This window comes from Rhinolophus hipposideros, assembly GCF_964194185.1.
Source record: "Rhinolophus hipposideros genome assembly, chromosome: 11".
NCBI classification, from domain to species: Eukaryota; Metazoa; Chordata; class Mammalia; order Chiroptera; family Rhinolophidae; genus Rhinolophus; species Rhinolophus hipposideros.
Window position 1 is genome coordinate 50,896,174 of NC_138057.1, and position 24,889 is coordinate 50,921,062.

At 45.2% G+C, this 24,889-nt stretch overlaps 2 protein-coding genes across 8 annotated transcripts in view; one reads left to right on the top strand and one right to left on the bottom strand.

The window, feature by feature from the left end:
• UBAP1 (ubiquitin associated protein 1) overlaps nt 1–1,701 on the top strand; it is a 53,668-nt gene extending 51,967 nt beyond the window's left edge. For all 7 annotated transcript variants that reach the window (XM_081066125.1, XM_081066129.1, XM_081066124.1 and 4 more), the window contains one exon: nt 568–1,701. In XM_081066125.1, coding sequence (XP_080922251.1) covers nt 568–708 — 141 coding nt within the window. In that variant the 3' untranslated portion in view covers nt 709–1,701. The remainder of the gene's footprint in view (nt 1–567) is intronic.
• The window catches only part of KIF24 (kinesin family member 24), a 56,741-nt gene continuing 33,431 nt past the window's right edge, over nt 1,580–24,889 (bottom strand). Inside the window, exons 6-13 of the mRNA XM_081066122.1 lie at nt 23,063–23,150; nt 15,481–15,602; nt 14,564–14,669; nt 13,106–13,177; nt 11,234–11,343; nt 5,533–7,767; nt 4,199–4,292; nt 1,580–3,655 (exon numbers count right to left, since the gene is read on the bottom strand). Of these exons, the coding sequence (XP_080922248.1) occupies nt 3,515–3,655; nt 4,199–4,292; nt 5,533–7,767; nt 11,234–11,343; nt 13,106–13,177; nt 14,564–14,669; nt 15,481–15,602; nt 23,063–23,150 (2,968 nt within the window). The 3' untranslated portion in view covers nt 1,580–3,514. The remainder of the gene's footprint in view (nt 3,656–4,198; nt 4,293–5,532; nt 7,768–11,233; nt 11,344–13,105; nt 13,178–14,563; nt 14,670–15,480; nt 15,603–23,062; nt 23,151–24,889) is intronic.

Below are 24,889 nucleotides of genomic sequence, written 5' to 3' on the forward strand. Positions count from 1 at the left end.
AAGGAGGGACAAAGTAGTCTGTCCTGGGTTCCCCCCGGTCCACAACCCCCCTTCCCTACCAGTGACTGTGGGTAGAGGCATTTGAAGCGCAAAATCTCCCGAGTGCCCAGACAGGAGTTTGGCTAGTTTGTGTGTGTTTGGCTCATATGAAGCATTGGATTGAAGACTATCTAGAATCGGAGGGGAGGGGAGGGTGACCTGGGCAAAAAGTCGTACTTTCAGATGGCTGGGAAGATTGCTAGTCACTTTGCCTAGTCTGCTCCCTGGAGAGCAGCCATTTCTGGGTTCAGTATCCTGCCTTGTTGGGAGTGTGAATGTGGGTGATGGGACCAGAACGAGGGTCAGTGAGAGTTGGGATGGGGCCTGGCTCCTAAAGGATCATGGGCTGTGGCCTCAACCTGTCTGCTCCAGCAGCCCCCACAGCCCTCTGCTCGCCAGGGGACCTCAGAGGCTCATGAGGCTCTGGGGAGGCATGCAGACACCCCGAGCAGCCCCCACACACGTTTCTCCACGTAGCTGTGCTGTTGCCAGACCGCTTTCTTTAATGTGTTCTCTTCTGTCCCTTAGATGATGGAGTTTCTGCAGTTAATGAGCAAATTTAAGGAAATGGGCTTTGAACTGAAAGACATTAAGGAAGTTCTGCTATTACACAATAATGACCAGGACAATGCTTTGGAAGACCTCATGGCTCGGGCAGGAGCCAGCTGAGACAGGGCCCCGCCTAAGCCCTGCCACGGAACCACCCCTGCAGGAGGCCCTGAGGAGCCCCCCTGTGGGGAAAGAGAAGGGGCACACTTCTGGGTTTTCTTTTGGGGGTGGAAGGTCAGCTGTGGAGACGGTGCTTGCCAGTCTCTATGAACCTAGGCCCTGAGCTGGGGAGAAAACGGGGAAGATTTGGGCACGTGAATGCCCCCAGAACTGCCCTGGCTCTTTCCATATTAAATGTATTTGTATTTTGAGAAGTGTCCTTCCCACCTTGGCCCTCCAGAGACTTCTCTGGTTTTTCTGGGGTCTGTATGTCCTCAGCTGAAACCTGGCCCGGCTGCCGAAAGGAGTCGGGGAGAAAGTGGGAGGGCCCGACTAGTGCTGCTCTGGGGCGAGCTGCTTCCCTCCCCTGCACCGGTGGACTGAGCTCTAATCCAGGTTGAGTGCAATTGAAAGGTTCTTCCAGGGTTTTGTTTTGTTTTTCCTTCCTCTTTTAACAGTCTCTTAGTGTTACACTGGCTCTGCAATGTCTCTGAGGTACAAAGAATGCCCTTTCCTCATGGGGCCCTGAGTTTCTCTTCTGCCAGGCAATCACCATGCTTTCCTGCCCCAGCCTGTTTCTCTTGGCTTGGTTTGGACCACAGTCCTCTGCTACCAGGATTTTAGAGCCCCCTGCTCTAGGAAAGTTGTCAGATTAAGAAATCATTGGCCCCTTTCCACCACATCAAATTGGGCAGAAACAGGCCATGATTTAGTTGCCCAGCACTAACTCCACCTCAGCTCTCCTTGGAGAACAGCCTCTCCCTTCTGCCCCCTGCTCTAGGATGACACAATGAATACCTAGTCATAGAAACCAGTCTCTTTGGTTTGTTTTGTATTATGTTGTACATCATTAAAGATCTAAATACAAAGGATATACAGTCTTGATGAATCTAAAGTAATTTGCTAACTATTTTGATTCTTCAGAGAGAACTACTAATAAAAATCTAAAAGGTATGTCCTGCTGTCATAATTTATTGCCAAGGGCTGTTCTACTGAGGGGTGGAGGTAGGTGGGTGGTGAGGGGACTTCCTGCTTAGAGTTGCTGGGGATGAAACAGGACCTGAGCATTTCCTGTCAGTTCAATACTTTCTTCTCATCTAGACCTGTGGGACAGGAGCTGGCCTCAAGCCTGCCCTGATTTCTGGTTTGTAAAGGTAGGCCTAGACAAAGGTCTCTTTAAATCTGAACTGGCTTGGTCCCTGGGCCAAGGACACAGGCCTTCCTGTGACACTGCCTGTTGCGATGACACAGACTGGGCCTTAGGGGGACTCGCCCAGAAATGAGGAAGTGGCTCTCACTGTGAGTAGCACCAGTGCCCCAGGCGGGACTGGATCACTCTGCTTCACCAGCTCTCAGGGCTGCTGTGGGTGGGATCTGCTAAATGTAGCCTTCAAGTTTCTTGTCTTTATACTAACACTGCCCCGTAGTCCCTCTTGTGTTCTTGGCTGGAGGTGGTTTCTTTTAGTGATCACTTGTGGGACAGCTGAGCCTTTGGGCCCGGAAGCACCAAGGTGGAAAGAGGCTGCCCTCTGGTGGTCAGAACGGGCATGTCAACGAAAGTTGACAAAAGGGTGGCAGGGCTGCAGTCTCAGCCACTTAGCCCTTCTTCTGGCCTTTAAAATTAAGCCCTGCTTCTGGCCTTTAAAATTAAGCCCTGCTTTTAAAATCTTAAAGAGTTATCTTGTACCTGTAGGAAAGTTTCACAGCATTATGGGCATCAGGGCCAAGATGTGGCACGTGAATCTCAATTTGACCCAGGGTGGCCTTGGTAAATGATGGGTCACCTGGAGACCACTTTGTATTTCTGGTCTTAGGCTTCTCCCTGCTAAAGATAGACAGCAGGCAGAACTCACGTGAAGACGTGTTCACATGTGTGTGTAAAAATTCTGCTTCAGTCTCAGACTTGACTAGAACATTCAATGCCAAGATACTGAACACACACAGACCCTTGAGAGGGGAAGTGGACGGCCAGGGTGGTCCTGGGTGAAGGTGAGGCTAAGCGGTGCACTTGCCTGAGATCGTCTAGCTCTTCAACTATTCCAGGAGCGCGCTGGTGGCTGAGGAGTCTCAAAAGGAGCCGGGGACTTACACAGGAGTGTGAGGGCTGCTGGGGCTTGTGACAGGCTGATCATCCCAGCCGGAGGCTGAGCTGGGAAAAGAGTAATGCAGTGACGTGGGCGCCCTCTTCTGTCTCAATATTGAATTGCAGGAAGGGAGGGGAACTGGACGCATAAAGCCCTTCCCACATCTGCCGTTAAAGACACATCAAGTCAAGGTTTATTAATTTTACATTTCAAAAGCTAACTTAAAGCCCCAAATGATGGGGCAGAGCTCACCCCGTTAGCACCAATATTTCAGTTTTTGGCCTAGTTCTGAAGAAAGGCACAGAATTCAGCTGATTATGCTCCTGGGTTCAGCATGTTATCTTCCCCAGTTTGTGACTTGACCTCTAGGTTACTAACCACCCATCCTCTAATATCCAAATTCAGAAACATCTGCAGGGTTATTGGACCCAAGTGTTTCCACAGACAAGGGGTCAGTAAGACAAATTATCTTCCAGCTCCCCAAAAAAGGGAGGGGGACATTAAGATGCTCCCATGCTTAGAAATGAGGAGCAGAGGCTTGGCCCTGAGAAGCTGGGGCCCAGCCCAGGCCACGTGTGACTGTGGAGAGGCTAGCGTGGACAGCACCAGCACGTGGGTATCTGCAGGAGGACCTGGCAGAAGCCCCTCCGGCCCGAGCCTACCATCCCACACTGGCTCTTGCTCTAAGATACCACTGTCCTCTCGGGGGCCTCGGACAGCCTGTGGCAGGCCAGGTATAGCTGCAGCTGGTTCCTCAGACTCTGGATGCACTTGGATTTCAGAACCATGATTTCATCCAACTGGGTCACAAAATCTTCAAAATCCTGAGATAGGAAATAAAGGACAAATGGAGCTGTCACCACCGGCCCTCTCCCAGATCTGCTTTTCTAATCCCTTCTCTTGCAGGAAGATTTCAGAGCCCAGGCCCCTCCAGCTGGAAAACCTGCAGCATAGTCACTATGGCACAAGGTGGGGGACCCATTCTCTGTATTTGAGACACTTTATAGATAGAGGTACTTTTCAGAGTAGAGGGGTGTTTTCATAGGTGTACCTCTGGTCTGCATGCGGCTCACTGTTAGTCAAAGGAGGGCCCCAATAAGCCGCTAGGAAGGCAGAAGGGTGAAGGATAGAAGCCAGAAACATTTTCACCTGGGAATGGGGTATGTGGCCCCATCTCCCACCTGTCCTTGCACTCCCTCTCTCAAGCTATCCCAGAGAAGTGGCGAGAGGCAGCCCAAGGCCTCAACAATGGTTAGAGTGGGACCATAGACCCTTAGCCCACGCCCAACCACAGCAAACAAGGCTCACCATCAAACTAACTGCAGGCTAACTCCCAACAGCATGAGTGTCCAGCCAAGGGCACTTACGTTAGGAGCCACCTGGCTCATCAGGGTCTCCTCTTTGAAGCCCAGCTCAGCCATTTCATCCAGCTGTTCCTGGTGTGCTCGCATGACCACCTGCCTGGAAACACCAAGGGGATGCTGTGAGCCTCGGCCTCCCGTCTCTCCTGGGCAGCTTTCTGGAGTTGAGCCCCATTTCCAGGCACAGAGCTGCTTCTGCTCAAAGTGGTCAAGGCTCTGAGCAGGACCAGCTCACCCCGCCTCCCCCCTTACCTGTTCTCAGATCTTACCAAGGGACTAGGGAACACCAGTAAGATACTGGGAGAGACAGGCTCCTGTGGCTGCCCCCTCCCCCCCAGGTACACTAAGGGACAGGGCTGGGTACCGCTTTTCCTACAGAGGAACTGCCCCCAGCTTCCCTGCAGAAAGGCTCTAGGCTGTGCCACTGCAGCTGGCATACTTGGCACAGGTAGAGCCTGCTGCCTAGCCTGCTATCATTTCTATTTCTTATGGGGGGCCTGGGACCAAAGCAAGGGGATTTGAGCTAGAAGCTGGACGGTCTGCCTTTGTCATACCCAACTGATGAGTAGAGACCATGCAGATGGTAAGACTGTCCACCTGGGTGAGGCAGGCTCCTCACCTGTACATCCCTGCGTGCCCTTCTCCTCGTCCATGACCCCGGCCTAAGCACCAGTGAGCAGCGCACAGACAGCTGGCCGAGGTGTCAGGAGCCCTAGCAAAGTGCTGCAGCCTCATAAAGGAAGTATCTGTCCCCGCAGGCTCCCCTGCCCTCCAGCTCCTAGGCTTCTGATGCTGAGAGGGGCCCCGCTAGCTCTCTCCGCCTCCTTTCTCTCACATCCTCTAAGGCTGCTGTCTCATCTCTGCTGCACCACGCACAGCACCCTTTGGGGAAAGCAGCACAAACCACCACCTGCTCTATTTTTCATCTTCCATCTTGGAAGGTAGCCAACCTGTCTTAGCTCTGGGGTCACAAGGCCACAGCTTCTGGGTCCCTGGGCAGCACTTCCAGGAACAGATGCAACAGAATGAATAGGACTCTGATCTCACCACAGGGCACAGGCTTGCTAAGGGCACAGAGCCTCCCCTCTCACTCACATCTCAGCTTTCCCAGGCTGAGGGCCCACCCACTCTGGCAGGCCTGCTTCCAATACGTTTTATTTCTGCGGTTCATGTCAGATGCATCTAAGAAAAGCTGGACAAAGCTCTTCTCGAGTCACGGTTTAACTCTGACAATGAGTCAACCATAGCCATTTCCAGAACAGACAAAACATTAAATTAAGCTGGGGTGGGAGGAGGGGGTGCAAAAGGGGCTCAAGTCTCAGGGAGAACATCCAACTTACTGTGCATGCCCCAGGGTGGGCTGTGGGAGTGTCCCGGCAGTCTTGGGAGAGCAGCTGAGGGCCAGAGGAGAGGCTGGCCTTGCTGAGCACCTTTGGAGCGGCCTGCGTTTGAGCCACACGATGTTCTCATTGTAGCAGGACAACTTGCCAGGATCTGTGGACACACCCGGCTCCTGCCAGCTGAGCCCCGCCAGATGCTTTTTCTCCTGGGCCCAGGACTGGTCAGCGACGTCACTACCTCCTGTTTGCGCGGTGGGTGTAGGCCCAGAGTGGGGTCCTCCAGTATGCATGGTGGAGAAGGGCTTTGCTGGGAAGCCCTGGGAGCCGCCCAGCTCTGTCTCCCCAGCAGCAGCACACTGCTCACCAGCCACGGGTTCCTGGGAGAAGAGTGCGGTCTCTCTGCTCTGCCAGGCCTTCCCCAAGTCAGCCTCCCTGGTGGGCAGCTTGTCAGCGGGTGGCGGACGGATGGGCGATGGAGACAGCGGCGGCAGATCAGTGCTGGGCTGACTGTCAGGGGGAGAGGACGAGAGCCACAAGTGCCCTGTTGCTGAACACATTGGCAGGACTGCCTCTTGGTCACCACATCGTACTGTGTGGCCCACAGCTGGCCGTGCTGTGCTCGCTGCCACGAGACTGTGTGCAGCCCCATCCTGGGCTGGCTGCTTCCAGGGAGCACCCTCATGGTCTGGGCTCTCCAGGAGAGAGACAGTGAGGGGAGCCATCAGTCCAGAAGCATTTTCAGAGCACGTGCCCAATTCTTCTCTCGAGTCTTCTTGGAAAGGATTACTGTTTTTCATTGTTCTGGTTGCCACCTCTGGGCTGTCGTTGCTGACTTCTCTTAGAGGTGTGCTGACTGCGTCTCTTTGGTCTGGGGATCCAGGAACTGCAATAAGGGATAGTGAGAAAGTGAAACCATCTTCCTCCAGGGATGGCAAGCTGCCCTCAGCCTGCCCAGGAACCTCACTTCTGAAAGCATCCTGTCTGAGATCAAAGGCTGAGCTGCTGCTGCTTTCCTGATTATTTATGAAGTCTACCTGTGAGCAGGAAGGCTGCTCTGCCAGGTTGTCTCTGGGAGAAGGCCCTGAGGAGGTAGAGTCCTCCTCTCTGCTCTGGTCCAAGGACAACTTGTTTGGGCTGTAGCTGTGATCAAGGGTGGCTCTTGTGTGGCTTGCAGGGTCCCTGGAATACATCCAGCTACCAGCGAGAGCCTTCTCGTCACCATCTGACCTGGGGCTAAAAAACAGATTCTGCTGCCTTTTGGCCACCTGCTCCTCAGGACCATGTTCCCTTTGATGAAGGAAGAACGAGCTTTCGCTATTCTCCAGGCTGTTTCTCTGCTTTGTGGTCCTCTGACTGGAGACATGTGGAAAAGAATCTTCACTGAAATCGCTGTCATCAAAGTCCTCGGCTTGGGTCCCATCATGGCTCTCAGAACACAAGCGAAAGGGAGGAGGGGTCTCATTCTGGAGTTGCCCCTCTTTGGGCCTGTACTGGCACCAAAGCCTTTCCAGTGGTTGGTACTTTAACTTCTGTCGGAGGAGAGGTGGCTGCTGGAACTGCTGGTGATAAAAGCGCAAATGTTCCTCCCTCTCCTTCTGATGTGGAGGGATGTTTGTCCACGCTTCCGAAGCAGGCCTGGCAGCTATGCCCCCCTGGCTGCCCTGACCGTCCTCTAAGAGGTGGACGTTGCCAAAGGAGAGCTCAACTCGTGACACAAGCTGTTTCTGCACTGGCTGCACAGTCTGCACTTTCTTGCCCTTGGAGGGCAGCTTCCCCTGCACCAGGTCTTCTCCTGGGCCAGGGGCCCTGGTGCCCAACCCGAGGGCAGTTTGCTTGCCGATTTGATTTTTCTCAGAGCACAATGAAGCTGACTCTTCTGCCCTTTTTTTGGCTAAGTGTCCAGACCGCACAGTTCCTCTGACAGGGCTCGTCTGAATGACCCACTCTTGGGGAGGACTCCCTCTGGAGACACTCCTTTTACCGGGGCCTTTGGGTACAGAAGTAAAAGGAACGTTGGGTGGGTGGCTGGCTAGAGGATGGGCCTTCCCTCTCGTGGAACCAGATACCACTGTTAGCGACTGCTGAAGCCCCAGCTTGACTTCTTTTGGAGAACACTTGTCCCCTGGCAGAGCCACAGGGGAACTCTGAATTCGTTTTGGAGAAGAATTTCCAGATGTCCGATTTCGACTGGCAGCTGAAGTGCAACATTTAATGCCTTTCTTTAGTTCTTTGACCCTGTAAGTGACCATTTGATGTTAAATGTGTATTCTGCCTATGCTATAATTTCTTTTCTGCCTTCAGGGAAAGAGAAGTATTGCAAGGATTGGGTGTTTTTTATCTGGGAGAGAATAAGAAAAAATGGGGAAGACTATTTCCGCATGAGATACCTCTCTTTACCTGAACAAAAGAGACCGATGTCTTCTCTAAGGATAGAAGCATGCACCCAACATTCCATAATCAAAAGTTTCAGAAATCACCACAGTCCCATGTGAGGGACAGGCTAGGGGAGCTAGTGTCAGAACTGTACTATGCCCAAGCAGGGCCCACGCCACGTTTCCTGAAGATGGGCCAACTCAGGAGCTTCATGTCTCCCACTCACCCACTCACTGTTCCACACAAGGCCCTCTTTTCCCGAAAACCACCTCTTTTCAGGCTTCTCTGAGAAAACAAGTTTCCTTAAACCTGCTCGGCACTTCAGAAAGCAAAAGCCCTCTGAAAATAAGCAGGCTAATTCCATTAAAGGGAAAAGGACGTGTCTGTCTACCCCAGGGTTTCTCAGCCTTAGCACTAGCGGTATGTGGCGCCAGAGAATTCTTTGTTGCGGGGAGCTGTCCTGTGCACTATGGGATGTTTAGGGCATCCTTAGCCTCTACCCACTAGATGCCAGGAGAACTTCTCTGCAGCCACGACAGTCAAAAGTGTCTCCAGACACTACCAAAGGTACCTACGGTGGCAAAATCACTCCCCAGATAGAGAAATAGAAAACTATGCTCTATTCCATAAGGGAATTTTAGAAAACATAGAAAAATCCAGAATTAGGTCTCTGTTAGGATTCAGTTGCCAAAATCAAAGCCTCTTACTCTGTGATACTTAACACAAAACACTCTAAGAATTAGAAATTACAAGGATACATCAAGTGAAAATGTGACTCTCCAGTGGTCACACCGATTCTGCATTAAATCTCCTAAGAAGGAGCAGTACTGCTGCATGGGGGCTCCTGGAAAATGTCTTTTCCATTGTTTAATCCAATCCTCAGTGGGGCCAAATGACCTCTCTGGCCATTTCTGAAAACCAAGATAGTAAAGCTGACACTGAAACTTGATTTAAATCTTTTAGGTCTGAGAGGAAAGGCAGGCAGATGACAGCTAAGCAAAGAGATGCAGCATGTGACTAATGACACATGAACTGTGTCCACGGGCCTTTGCTTCGGTGTTGCATTAAAGCAAGCACACAAGGAATGGGCTGAGAGGTGCCACAGCAATTCTAGTTGGTTCCATTACCAAAAACTCCTGTCACTGAACTCTCTTCTGATATACCTGTTAGGGCTCTGGCTGGAACTTTATTTTTGGACTATTTAGCAACATTTTTCAAGTATGTGGAGAGATGAAAATTTTAAATCAGAGAGAGGAAATTTTAAAATAAGCAATAAAGTCATCTTCACTCTGTGTATGCATAGATTGTTATCTAAAATTAATTAGGCCTCATTTAAGCACATAAAAAATGGCTTTCATATTTATTTTCAATAATTTATCAGGCTGCTTTGAATGGGAGAGATTTCTATTGTATTCTATTTTTTTTAAATGAAAATTATTTCAAATAATTTCTCAATTGTACTCAATACATCCCCTAAGAGAAAGGATTATTTTCAATCTTCTTTACTGAGCACTGAGAGGAATGTCTTGTTCTCTGCTCCTAATGATGAAGTTCAAGCAGTTGATCTGATGTGGTGATTTGGGGACTGGATGGGGTTACGACTGTTGAAGCTGGGAAATGGATACATGGGAAATGGATACAAGAACTTTAGGATATATTGCTTTTTTGGAAACAATTTTTGATCATCCCATGTCTTCTATCTGATCTCAGTTTGTGAGGGAGCTACTTTCTTCTAGCAGTGCTAGTGTGCTGATATTAGGAAAGCGGTAATAAAGGAAACCTCCTTCAGGAAACTTACCTGGGGGACTATTAATGTTATTACTGTTAAAGTTAACATATACCACGTTCTCACTACGTGCTGGGCGTGGTGCTAAGCCCACTGGTTGCGCAAAAGTATTATATGAGGTAGGTGCTCTTATTATCCCCATTGAGATAAGGAAACGGGCTCAGAGGACTTGGAAACTTGTCCAAGACCACTCAACTAGCTAGTAGGGGAGGCAGGTATTGGCCCAGATAGTCTAACTCCAGAGTCCACTTTTTTTTTAAAGTTAGTTTTTTTGGTTTGTATGTATGTATGTATTTAATTAATTTATTGGGGGGTGACATTGGTTAGTAAAATTATATAGGTTTCAAGGGTACAATTCTATTATACATCATTTATACATTGCATTGTGTGCTTAGCACCCAGAGTCAGTTCTCCTGTCACCATGTTTTGACCCCCTTTACCTTCTTCTAGCTCCTCTCCTCCCTCCTTACCCTCTGGTAACCACTAAATTATTGTCTATGTCTGAGTTTTTGTTTGTCTTGTGCATTTGTTGCCTTCAGTTTTATATGCCACGTGTGAGTGAAGTCATGTGGTTCTCAAGTTTTTCTGTCAGACTTATTTCACTTAGCATGATAATCTCAAGATCCATCCGTGTTGTTGTAAATGCAGCGTCTACTCTTGTAACCACTTTGTAAACTATCTCTCCTGTTTAAATGAGATAAGGTACACAGGGGACCTTACTCAAGTCCTGACACCAGGAGGAGCACCTCCTTTCATTCACAAATATTTACTGTACATTTACTAGATACAAGTACTATCTGGGCAGTGAAGAAAAAGATAAGATTCCTGTTCTCATGGAACTTAAATGATAGCTCCTCTTTCTTTTTCAATGAGTTTCATAAAATGCCATGGATACTAGATTCTTCAACAGTAATGAAAAAAAACAAAACAGGTTTCCCTCAAATAGTTTGTTAACGTTAGAGGCAGCTTCTGGGAGATTGAAGAGGAGGCTGAAAGATAGGACCAGGCAGCAAAGCAGCTAGAGGAAAAGATGGTAACGAGAGCATCTTCACCCACCATAGGAAACACGTGACCACAGGGTAAGAGGTACGAGCTCTGCCACCAACTCCCAATGAGCCCTTTAAAATTCCTGTCCTGCTGTAGGTCTCAGTTTGTCCTTCTATACCACATCTGGGTTGGTCTCTTCTAAGTGCTTCTGCCTTGACAAGTAGTATTTATTCTATCCCTTAAAATTAGGGCTGAGGCTAGTGGGAAGAAAGCCTCACTGAGCCTTCCACTCTAGAAAAATATTTCAACTCCCATTAGCCATTTAAAAACAACTGATGGAATTACCTCTTGAATAAGGGAATGTGTTCCTCTTGTCACATTCACACTTGTAAAATGGCAGGGCCTACCAGGTCACACTTTTCAAATGACCAATTGCACAAAACCCTATAGCAGGATCACTGCCCCAAGAACAGACTTGTGGAGTTCAAGGTCAGAGCTCTGTGAGTATGGGGACACACACACACACACACGACTTGCCACCTGCGGGGGACTCACCGGTCAGCATAGCGCAAGGTATTCAGAGTGTGCTCGGTGGCCACGTGGCTCGGTGAGACGTTAGCGATCATGCATGTTTTGGCATTGCCGATGAAAGAGTCTTTCAGGACCTGTCCGACAGAAGGCAGGCCAATGAAGTCACTAACAAGGGGCACAGTGACTGCTAATTGTGTTCAGGACACTGGGCCATAGTCCCCCTGTCTACAAAAAGGCAATCCATAAAAGAAGAAACACAAACAATAAACACACAAAAAAGTACTCACTTCACCACTAATCAAGGAAATGCAAACAAACCATTACAAAAATGAATACTTTCTTCATCCATAAGATTAGGAAAGACTCATGATACCCTGCCCTCTGAGGGTCTAGGAAAATGGGCACTAATGTACCCTGCTAAACTGCCCATGTACTGTGTACCATGAATTGGTACAAGCTTTTGGGAGGGCAGTTCGGCAATATGTATCAAAATGTAAAAAATGTGCATACTACTGGTTTGGCTATCATGCTTCCGGGACTTTATCCTAAAGAGATAACTTCGTAATTGATCCAAATAAATAAATAAAGTACACACAGAATATTCATTACAAAATAATTAATAATAATAATAATAAAATTTGGAAAATCTAGGAGTCTATAAACAGGGAGCAAACTAGATAATTATAAACTGAATACAATGCAACCATTAAAAATAATTACGTGTATCTGTAGCTAGGCATGTGGAAAGACCTAAAACTATCTTAGCGTGAAAAAAGTATGATTCCAGCACTCTGTAAGTGGATCGATGTGTGTATGTAAGGGCAGAGAGATGCCTGGAAAGACGTTCACCAAAAAGTAACAGTGGTTGTCACTTCAAAGTGGGATTTTCAGGTACCTTTCACCATCTTTGTACTTGTATGTATGGTTTATTATTTTTCATTAAATAGGAACACATTTTTCTGGGGATGGGGAATTTGTTTTAAAAAATAATAGAGCAAATGTTAGAATCAGGACTAAATCACCTATAAGAAGGGTTTCCTAGGTCCCTGGTTGAAATCATATTTGAGAAGATGTGATCTAACCCATAGATCACCAACTCTGCTTCGTAAAGAGCTACGTCACTATCCTCGCCTAGACAGCCCTCTACCTAGTCTCTCCCCCACAGTGCACAGGACTCGGTGAAGAAAGGAACCAGGGGCACCTATAACTGTCTTCACAGCTGGTTGTACCTATGCAGACCTCTCTCCATGGGCCACTTTTCTGCAGCCATTACAGATGCTGACTTATTGGTGTTTTCTGTTAATAAATATAAAGCACATTTTCATGGCAGAAAAGCAGAAGGAAAAAAACTACCTATCTAGTTCTACCACTCAGAATCAGCAGTTAATCAATGCATACTTTTTCTGGGTTTTTTTTTTCCCCATTTCATATTTTTAAACTATAGGTCTTGATCATCTTTCCTGTCAAAAATCTATCTCATTCTTTTTAACTACAGCCATTATTTTTTGTCTTGAAACACTGGTCTAAGTCTTACAGCTAAGAAAGTACCAAGTATAGCTACGCCTCGCCCCCTTCAAAGGCTCAGGGACTCCACTAAATGAACAAGGTTTCTTTACATTAGAAATAAAGGGAGAGCTGTTGGATGATGACCAGAAGAGTTCTGCTACACCCGTGGGAAGCTGGCGGCCGCCTACTGCACGTATCTCTGCCTGAGGATGCCCCGCTCTCCTCCTAGACTGAGAGCTCCTGGAAGGAACACGATTCCTCCCCTTCTCTTCCCCTTTCTCCATGCTTAGCATCACATCTTGATGGCAGTGGATGCTTTGCTGAATGAACAAATGAAGAAGGAACAAATGAGTGAACAAGACTGAACACAAAGTTCATATTTAACTTTACCTGAGTTAGTTTGCTTTGCCGGAAGGGAGTATGGGTGTGTTCCTGATCTAATGCCCGGATACATTCCTTCAGCTGCAAATAACAAGCATATCAAACATCACATGCAATGAGAGAGTAACAGATCTAACATTCAAAAGGATGTAAATCTTCCAAAAGGAAGTCAAAATGCCCTGGTAGTTTTTTGTTCAACAAGAAAAATCAAGCTACACTGGAAAGCATTATGTGCTAGCTGTGCCTAGTTAAGTGCCCCCCAACTTAAGAGCTGTGATCCTAGGACTACTAGCCCTGATAGCATGGGACAGACAAACCCAGGAACCTTCCCATGGGGCCCAGAGTCTAAGCTTATGTGGTGGCAGTGATGGTTTGCCAACTCCCTTTTTCTCCTCTTCTCACATTCTTCCCATCTATAGAAGCACATAAGTAGAGAAAATATTAATACCATTCCCCGACCTCCCTGCTCACATGTGCACATCTATAGGTGTAGATTCAAGTATAGATTCAAATATAAGCTGTCTGAACAGGGCAGGAGAAATTCTAGAGTCAGAGCTGGGAAGGAACTGAGAAATCACCTACGTCTACCTCCTCATTTTAAAAAAGCAGGAACTGATAGTCCAGTAAGAAGCAACGGATTGAGCCTGGAGCTGAGCCACTAGTCGGCGGCCGGTTGGCTCAGTGGTTAGAATGTGGTGCTCGTAACAGCAAAGTCGCTGGTTCAAGTCCCACAGGGGCCAGTGAGCTGTGCCCTCCACAACTAGATTGAAAACAACGACTTGACTTGGAACTGAGCTGCGCCCCCCACAACTAGATTGAAAAAACAACAACTTGACATCCTGAAAAAACACAGTTCCCAATATTCACCAATAATTAAAAACAATAACAACAAAAAACAGAAACAAACAGAAACTGTGGCCCAAAGGAAGAGCATGTCACTTGCTCCTGGGCAGAGACCCTCGAAGAAGTGTGCAGAGGACATCACCAGCGCCATTACAGACCCAACCTGCAGACCTCCAGGGGCAACGGACATGACAAGAGAGAGAGGTGAGACCTATTTCTGAGCCATGCATCTAGACTAAAAGGCAGTAAACAAAAAGGAAGGGAGGAAAGAGAATGCAAGAAATCCTTGGAAGTGCCAGCGCTGGGAGTTCACCAAAAACAGGTAGGTAAGCAGCCTGGAGAGTTCGCTGTGGCTGTTCTTGGCTGCAGCCATAGATGCCCGCAGCTAAACCCCTCTATCTAAGAATCTGCAGGGTATACGACGGTATGAAAAAATTTCCTTTTTTTTACAAATCAATCTAATATCCCCAAACTTGAGCACTGGGAAAATTCTCCCGAACGGATGAATAGGTAACCAAAATCTGCCCCAGAGTTATACCTGCACCTTCTATAGTCTGGCTCCATATAAGAAGGGACAAAATCTCACAAGAAGGATTTTTAGACTAAAGCTTTCAAACAACTTACAGCCAGAAGACTCTGGTTTATTTCTGCACCTTCCATCTTTGTCTGTCTGTCTGAGTCTCTGGCATCTGCTGCTCTTTCACTGCCAGCCAAGTCAATGAAAGAAATCCTACAGAAAAGACACAAAGCAGGAATGACTTCTTTGAGGCTTTGGTTTATTTTTACATCAGTCAGCATTTTGTGACTGCCGGAAGAAATTAACACTGGCCCATACTCGGGGAAAAAAAGACATTACTGTCAGCTTTCCAAAAGCATCACAAGATTTTGATCTGTCCGCTGCTGCTGGCACTGTTCACCCAGACACTTCCGTTGGTTTTAATCATTTGTGAGAAAGTATGACAAATTAATAAAACATTCTTCCCATAAGGCTAAACGACCACAATGTAAATCACTTAGGGGGCCACTTAGATAATTAAATAGAAACTTTTGTGGGCTGCTTTCCAGCCAAAAAGAAAGAAAGAAAAAGAAAGAAAGAAAGAAAGACTCATTACTCAGAGGTGAGATAGGCTCATCCATCAGTGCGGCAGGGTTTGCTAAGATAGCACCAGAGAAGCAATGAACGTCCCCGATTGTCTTATGGCTTCTTTCAAGAAGGATGGATTAATTTTTTTTTTCTTTTGGCCTGTAAGCTCTCTGAGATGCATTCCCTGTTATTCCTCCACTGATATTGTGTTTCACGTTAGAAGCAATCAATGTCTCTCTTAATAACTTAAGGTTGACCAACAATAGGTCATTACTTCATGGTTAATCAACTGATGGCACTTTAGTAGAATGATTTATTTCAGGGCTAACAACTCTACTCTGTGTCCCTGAAATAAAGAACTCCATGGTGGCAAGGTGTCCTGTTGTTGATAACACATATTTCAAAGTCACATTAGGGAAAGGCAGACAATGTAGTTCCCTGCATACTTCCAGCTCACCTGCCAAATGTCCTCTTGGCTGAATCTTTGATCTGAATCTGGATGACAGCATGGGAGCGGGAGGAATCCGCATTAACGCCAGTGGCCCCGGTGCTGCGCTCCTTGCTGCCCTTCAGGATCACCTGAAAATAAAATCCACAGGGTGACTTCCCCGAGGAGTAAACAATGCCCACGGCTCCTTAGAGTTGGCTCAGTGCAACGAAGAACAGACATGTAACTTTGTCGGCACACTGCCATTTTTTCCTTTCATGTGGAAAGCTGCCTAAACACTAAATCATACCAAGTAAGTACCCAACAGCAATGAAAACAATGTGGAATACTAATCTTAGGGTAGAACATTCAATAGCTCAAGAGCTAATTTACTTCTTGATCTCATGTACTCTTTTTAATATCTTTGATGCATTTAACCTGACTAAAATCCCTAGGGTATAACTTGGCTTCAAAGCAAGGTCTCATAATATCCATCTGTCTTACTAACTAAAGCAAAGCACAGAAATGTGCACCACAGAATGACTGATCACATCCACCTGCTGTTCCACCAGGATGCAGTCAGAAGGGGGACCAGGCCTATTATGTGGGAACATGGAAGTGAGTTGTCACAACTGCCATGAACCTATGATTTCTTTGAGACCAGTGCCACTCCAAATGGGAGTAAAGACTAACCTGGCTCCATCTGGCCAAAAGGGCATGGGGGAGAGGCGGTAAAGCCTCAGGATTGACCTCTAGCCCCTGAAAACACAGCCATATATGAACACGTTGCCCTGATTTTGGAGAGGAGGAGGAATGTTGATTTCTGAGAATCAAAAAGATGAAGAACTTTAAAAATATTATTTGATAAAATCCCCACAACAGCCTAATGTGTTATCAGTGTGGTTATTATACCCAGTTTACAGCTGAGGAATAAACTCAGAGGTTGATTTCCTCACAAACAGCTGTTGCGTGGCAGAACCAAATTCCATATCCAGCACGTATGACTCCAAAGCCCATGTGGTTTCTACTACACTATGGGGCACTGATGATAAATGCACTTACAGTGCAGTGAATTAAGGGTAAGGAAGTCCTATCTCATTTTTTCTCAATCTCTCAGAATTTTAATTTATATCATATTAAACATAGCTACAGTTTTAAAATTAAGAGTCCAAAAGTTGAGATCAAGCTTCAACAATAGGCCACAAACTATCTTAACAAGTAGGCGCTTATGCTTTTTAAAAATTTAACTAGCAATAAGTTCCTGTATGGCCTGAGCAATCCTTGTTTTTCTAAAGACTGTCTGTACGTGAGATTTCAAATTATATTTTAAACTCAAATTTAGAATTATGTATTTTTTAAAAAGATTTTATTGGGGAAGGGGAACAGGACTTTATTGGGGAACAGTGTGTACTTCCAGGCGTTTTTTCCAAGTCAAGTTGTTGCCCTTTCAGTTTTAGTTGTGGAGGGCGCAGCTCAGCTCCAGGTCCAATTACCGTTGCTAGTTGCAGGGGGCGAAGCCCACCATTCCTTGCGGGAGTCGAGGAATTGAACTGGCAATTCAATGCAGTTGAGAGCCCACTGGCCGATGTGGGAATCGAACCGGCAGCCTTCGAACCGGCAGCCTTTGGAGTTAGGAGCATGGAGCTCTAACCACCTGAGCCACCTGGCCGGCCCTAGAATTATATTTTAAATGCACTCATTTTGTAAATGGCTTGCTAAAAGTCGAAAGGGACTATCTGATGAATCCTTTTGTAAGGAGAAGATCCTGTTAATTTATAAAACTGGGCTATCAACTGCATGAATAACATGTTGCAGCTAATAGAAAAGTTAGAGCAGTAATCCCTTTTACTGGGTGTGACAAATGTCAAAGAAAAGCACTGCTAACTAAGCTTGGATGCTGGCTAGGTCACTTAAGCCCGTATCTGTGACTGAACCATCCAGTTTAAAGGCACTTCCTCATCCTAGCCTCTTCCTATCGCTCTGACTTCATGCTGACATGGATTATGATGCAAATCTAAGATGGAGCATCTTAGATTTGTATTGTTCTTTTTATCAATTTTTTTTTCATTAGAAAATTAAGACATGCTTACTGCAGAAAACTTGGACAACATAGGAAAAGTATAAAAGAAGAAGACACACTCCTCCCATAATCCCAGAGTTAACAAGATTCTGGTGTATTTTCTCCTCGAGTTTTAGGGTTCTCACAGTTTTGTCTTTTATAAATCCCATGAAGAGACAGGAGAGATCTTTTAAATCTCTACATTTGTGTAAACCGTATGCTTGATGGATAATGGAGGGATCACAGAAAAGTGACTTACCCAAGGTCACATAGGTAGAATGTGGTCAGGCTAGGGACAGAAGCCAGGTGCCCTCTGCCACATGTGAATAATGATGCTACTTCTGCTGGGACCTAGTGAGAGCTCAGAGAGGCCTCAAGACCATACGTGGCCAGGAACTCTGGATACTGACAGGAAGCTGAAAGAATGGCCTCGTGGTGAAATTCACCCCCAGAGGAGTCAAGAAAGATTAGCTTCTGGGGTTCTATTACAGAGTTTTGCACTTGGCTTTTCATTGCACCTTGTCCATCATAATGCGTTAGGTACCTGTGAGTGTGCCTCAGAAAACCTAATGTGGTGAGGTAACCTTTCCTGACTAAATGCCTGATCGGGAAGGCATGAAGGAATTTCTGGTCCTTGGGCCAGTTTCCTCAGCTTCAGTAGCAGTCTGCAATCACCACGCCTTTCAGAAACTGTGGAATAAAGTGCTGAACTCTGAGGAGTGAAAAATGAGGCAGTTTGTGAGATCATCAGACAAACTTTTGTAAATGACTTATAACTGAAGTGTAGCAGTTAAGAAATTGGAATCTGAAGTTAGACTGTCTGGATTCACACGCCAGCTCTGACATATGGTTGTGTGCACTTTTGCAATGTGTGAACACTTGCAAATCACTTAACTTTTTAGGGCCTCATTTCTTATCTATAAAATGGTAATCTCAAAGGTTAAAAAAGATAATACATGTAAAGCACTTAGTACCATGATTAGCTAAGTACCACGATTATGGTAAGTTTTCAATAAACATTAATTAAAATTAATTTAAATTAATTTAAAAAGATACTAAAGAACTAACATCTCCATGTAAACTTCCAAAACGAACTGTTTTTCACAAATGTAAAACAATTAGTTTCACGGGGAAATAGAGCTTTAGAGATCAACATGAGAGTCCATGGGCTCTTCAGTACAAATAAAAAAAAGAAGGAAAGATAGGAGGGAAGTAAGGAGGGAGGGAGAGAAGGAAAGATGGAGGGAATAAAGAGGAAAAAAGACAATCTATTTGGGGGAAATGCAAGTCTACGAGTAGAACAAAATTATACAACCACTAAAATTACAATCACTAGGCTCCCTTTTCTTCTCATTACCTCCTTAAATTCCTCCTTCCATAACCAAAGTCTTATCAGACAAGTTTCTAAATCTAGGCACTTTAGACAAAATATGTTACGTAAGTAGGGAAATGGGGACCTACTATAATAGAGACAACTGTTGAATTCTGTGGCACTGGGAAACACTGAGGGACTTATAAGAATAATAGATGTGACAAATTGAGCTAGCATCACAGTAAGCATTTTGTGTATGTTATCTCATTTCCTTCTCTATTACCTGACCCAATCATCTACTATCATCCACATTGCAGGTTCAGAAAAGGACTTTTCTCAAGGATACACAGCACCGGGACCCAGCTCCATCTAGTTACAAGGGTTTAATCACTAAGCTTCCTGCACAAATACAAAGAAGGGCTCCAGGCACTTCAGTAGGACAGGGACTGTGCATAGATTAAGTATCACAGGCACACAGCTGAGCCTTACCTAGGGGAAGCTCCAGCTCTGCAGGCCTCTGCTACCAGTTACAGCCAAGGCAATACAACATGAAACCGATTGATTAGTAGTCTGGGAATGGATACCTATAAGTACGTGAAATGACTGTAGGAATGACTTAAAAACCTACAAATCTCTACAACTGAAAAAAATGCCCATCAATTGCGTGACAGACAAAATCTTGATTTCAAACCTGGATGAGTTAGTGAGTCCTCTGTGAGGGCAGGGAAATCCTGGTGCCTGCATTGGTAAGACCAGGTAATAAAATACACCTGGTAGGAGAAACTCCCTGGAGAACAGACAATCCATGTGAAAAATAAAGCTGCCAGTTGTGAGGCAGGTGACAAGTGGCCATGTCTCAGTGCGCCTGAGGGTGATCTGTGAGGATAACATTTGAAGGTGACACCTGAGTGTGTCACTTGAGCAAACACATGGATGATACCTGAGTGAGCATGAACAGTGACACCTGAGATAGTGAAAGTGTGACATCTGAGTTAGCAAGTGCTATGGTTTCGAGTCAATAAATGTTTATGAGGGTAATTGTGTCAGATATCCATAATTTATATCAACTTTCCACCTTGATCTCAACTGGCTTCCTTCTTGTACAACCTCCCTCAGACGTACTACAGACTAAGGGTATCAATGGTGATAAGATGGTGACCAACAAGAAACTTCTTTCTGCTTTTCTTAGGAAATATACCTTAGGATAGAGCAGTGCCATAAGCTCTTGCTGGGTGAGAGTGTGATTTGACGCCAGACTGCCCACTGGCACAGTTATGGCCCACAACCAAGGAAAAGGGACTTCTTCCTAGTGTTTGCTCCTTTCCCATTCAATTGGTTTAATATCCAGGGACAAAGGCACCGTGAGAACCAACTCTCTTGAAGCTCCCGGCCAAATGAAGGAATGGCTGGGGAAAGTGGAAACGAGAGGACCACAGGGAATAGGTGTATAAGAAATAATTTCCTTAGGACTCCACTGTGGAGGAAGCTCTGAACAGATAAGAATGGCCAGAATCTGGGTGGCCGGGTGGCTCAGTTGGTCAGAGAGCGAGCTCTGAACAACAGGGTTGCCAGTTCGATTCCCACATGGACCAGTGAGCTGCGCCCTCCATAACTAGAGTGAAGACAATGAGCTGCTGCTGAGCTGCGAAGGGGTGGCCAGATGGCTTAGCTGGTTAAGACCATGTGCTCTCAACAACAAGGTTGCTGGTTCGATTCCCACATGGGATGGTGGCTTGTGCCCCTCCGCCACCTTCCACAACTAGATTGGAAAAAAAAACAGCAACTGGACTTGGAGCTGATAAGTCCTGGGAAAAAAGTACACTATTCCCCAATAAAGTCCTGTTCCACTTCCCCAATAAAAAATTTAAAAAAAAAATAGGCAGAGTCTAAGGGAGATCCTCCAACATATCCCACACACTTTTGCTTTGTGCCTGCATTTGCAATCACAAGAAAGAGGTTCTTGGCTCTTAGGTGACCCTCTAAAACAGCCACACTCAGGTGTTATCCTCAGGTTTTGGATCCCAGGTCTCAGGAATCTAATAACCACTATACCGTGAAGCTGATCTAAAAAGTGAGTATCGTCAAGTACCCAGCCTGTCTTTCCAGCCTTTTCCCTTTGATTCTGGCCAGGCTTGTTGGATATACTAGAAGAATGACTATGATGGCTACATGTTAGAATCATCTGGCAAACCTGTAAAATAACCACTTTCACACATTGCTTGTGGGAATGTAAAAGGATGCAGCCACTTTGAAAAACAGTTTGGCAGTTCCTCAAAAGTACGACCCAGCAATTCCACCCTTAAGCATATACACAAGAACACTGAAAACACATTTCCACACAAAAACTTGGTATTATTCATAATAGCCAAAAAAGTGGAAACAACCTGTTCATCAACTGATAAATGAATAAAATAAAGTATATCTATACAATAGAATATTATTCAGCCATAAAAAACAATGAAGTACTGATACATGCTACAACATGGACAAAGCTTGGAAATATGCTAAGTGAAAGAAGCCAGAGACAAAAGGTTGCATATTGTATAATTCCATTTGTACAATATGGCCAGAATAGGAAAATCCATAGATAGAAATTAATGGTTGCCAGGCAACGGGGGGGCAGAGGAAATAAGGTAACTGGCTAATGGCATTGGGTTTCATTTTGACGTGATGAAAATGTTCTGGAATTAGATAGTGGTGATAGCTGTACAACTTTTTGAATATACTAAAAAAAAAAAAATCACTCAATTGTATATTTTTAAAGGGTGAATATTATGGTATGTGGATTATGCCTTAGTAAGAAAATTATATTAAAAAAACCACTGACGCGTATACTTTAAAAGGTGAATTTCATAGTAAGTTAACTGTATTTCAATTTAAAATAATAATACCCACATCTGGGCCTCACCCTCGAGACTTTCTGATTTAACTGGCCTCACGGGGACTCAACATTAAAAGACATGATAAATCTAGAAAGACAAGACACATATTAAGACAACATGCTTCTGACACACAAAACTGACAAAAGACTCATGTCCAGAATTTACAAATCAGTAAGAAAAAAGACAATCCAAAAATGAGGAAAAGACCTGAACTGGCATTTCCAAAAGACAAGTTAAAAATATGAAAAGCTATTCAATTTCATTCTCAATCAGCAACATGCAAATTAAAACCACAACAAGATACAATCAAACACTTTCAGGTTGGCAAAAATTCCAAAGTCAATAGAAAGTGTTGGTAAGGATGAAGAGCAGTGGGGCTTGCTCCAATACTTCCTGCCTGTGGGAGTGTACACTGCTTCGGAAAACAGCTGGCACTATCTAGTGAGGTGAAAGAATGCATGTCCCCTGACCCAATCATTTCACAACTATGTGTGTATCTCCTAGAGAACTCATATGCTGTGCACTGAAATACATGCATAAGGGCACTGACAGCTGCACTGTTCAGAAGAGCCCCAAAATAGAAACAACCACAACTGTCCATTAACAGTGGAATGGTTAAATAAATTGTGCTACATTCCTAGGATTGAATACTAACTGAAAATAAAAATGAACAAAACTACAGCCATACGCAAAAACATAGAGGAACTCAAAAGCATAATGCTGAGTAAAAGAATACATACAGTGTGAGTCTAATCATACAAAGTTAAAAAACAGGCAAAAACTAAGATATCATTTACAGATGAATGCACAGGTAGTAAAACTATAACAAAGAACAAGAAAGTGATTAGCATAAAAGTCAGGATAATAAGGGAGTATGATTGGGAGGTTGTACAGGGTTCTTGTGAGGTGCTGCAATGATCTGTTTCTTAATGTGGGTAGTTGATTATGAGGGCTCTTTAAACTGTACAGATTTAGGTTTCATGTATTTTTCTGTATAGTGCTGTTTTTCACAATAAAAAATGTTAAACCTTTTTTTTTTAAGTGAGGAAAAAAGCCCACTAAGTATCTATGTAAAGCCAGGGTTGAGGAAGGTTCACCAGAAATATATTTGTACATAAGTTAATAAATGCCCAGAACAGAAAAAAAAATCTAAATATTCTAAATTGTAAACAGTGGATATCTCTTATAGAAAGAGAAGCTATCCTTTTAGAGGAGGACTCACCTTTTATAAACAGGAAGTGGCGTGCTTGCCATTGCCCTTTGCCTAAGTCTGAGTCCATTATACTTGCCAGATAGCAAAATGAATTCTTTCCCTGTACTTAGGCTGCTACAGTGGGGTAGAAAAGAAGGAAGAGTTACCTCTAAGAGGAGCTCCACACTCTCCACCTGAAGTTCACGCAGTCCCACTATCTGTACCACATGCTTGCTATCTTCTCTTGCGAAGAGTCTGCAGATGCAAAAACATGGTTGGCGTGGCAAAGCTGCTGTGATAGACTTGGTTCTCAGCTCCCCAGAAATCACTCCTCCACCCCGCCCCCCCACACCCTTAAGTAGCAGTTTTGCTGTTTAGGTGGGATTAATATGCATTCTCCCCACCTGCTCCCACACCTCCTGACTCCAGCCCTGGGCTTCAGGGATGGTCCTTGATCGTTGTAAACAAATCAGCATCTTTACTACAATTAAAAGAATGAGCATACAGGAGGGGAGGAGAACCAAAAAATAAAAAAAAGAATGAGCGTATATCCCAGACCTATACCAATCAGTGGATGGTGTATTCCTGGCTAGAGTGATTGGTTCAAAAGCGGAGATGGGATCTCTGCAGGTTCAATCAAAATCAAGTCCTAGTCTCTGGTTGTTAGATGCCTGGGGATGAGGTGCTCTCTCCCTCTCTGGAAGTGAAAGCATGTGGCCCTGGGAGCAGTGGCAGCTATTTAGCATTCACAAGAGACAGTGTTCTGGAGTGAAGCTAATACCATAGAAAGTAGAACAAAAGAGATGGCAAAGAAACTGGATCCTTATACGTCCCAGAGCTACTGGAGTAAAAAGACCCTAAGGCCTGACTGTCCTCTGCGCTTTCTAGTTATATGAATTAATGACTTCCTTAAATGCATAAGCCAGTATAAGTGAGGTTTTATTTTACTTGCAACATAAGGAGTCTGGATATATCTTCTAAGGGAGCAAGGAAGAGCTGGTGCTACAATGGAATGCCTCAGGCCTGTGTGTAAGGTAATGAGTGGGTATGGTCTACCATAATCATTAAACCAGACACATCAAAAGGCCTCTAGTGAATCTATCAAAGACTCTAAGATTATCTTTCTCCCTTAAGATATTGATTAAAGTTAAGAATGGAATTCCACTTCATAGCCAAAAAAAAAAGGAGAGAAAAACAAGATTTTGTCCAAAAAATTTTTTTCTTACTCTATACTTCACCCCAGGTTTCCAAATTTTTACAGAAGGATTGGAGGAAAACTGCTCACCAATGCCCATGATCGCTCAGAAAACAATTCTGTTAGGCTTCTAGAATAAAAGGATCTAGCTTTCAGAGCCCTTATGCCATTCCTGAACGTACTTCCCAGGATCTAGGCGCTGAGCTCACCCCAGAAATATTCCTAATGGACAGCCCACAATAGACTGCTAGATTTTTAAATCTTATTAGCAAAATTTCTATCACTTTTTATGCAAAGGTATAAAAATAATTTGGTGCCGGCCCGGTGGCTCAGGTTGGGGCTCCGTGCTCCTAACTCCGAAGGCTGCCAGTTCGATTCCCACATGGGCCGGTGGGATCTCAACCACAAGGTTGCTGGTTCAACTCCCGCAAGAGATGGTGGGCTGCGCCCCCTGCAACTAAGAATGAACATGGCACCTTGAGCTGAGCTGCCGCTGAGCTCCTGGATGGCTCAGTTGGTTGGAGAGCGTCCTCTCAACCACATGGTTGCCGGTTCAACTCCCACGGGGGATGGTGGGCTGCGCCCCCTGCAACTAGCACCAGCAACTGGACCTGGAGCTGAGCTGCGCCCTCCATAACTAAGACTGAAAGGTCAACAACTTGAAGCTGAATGGCACCCTCCACAACTAAGATTGAAAGGACAAGACCAGAAAAAGTCCTGGAAGTACACACTGTTCCCCAATAAAGTCCTGTTCCCCTTCCCCAATAAAAAAAAAAATCTTTTTTAAAAAAAAAAGAAA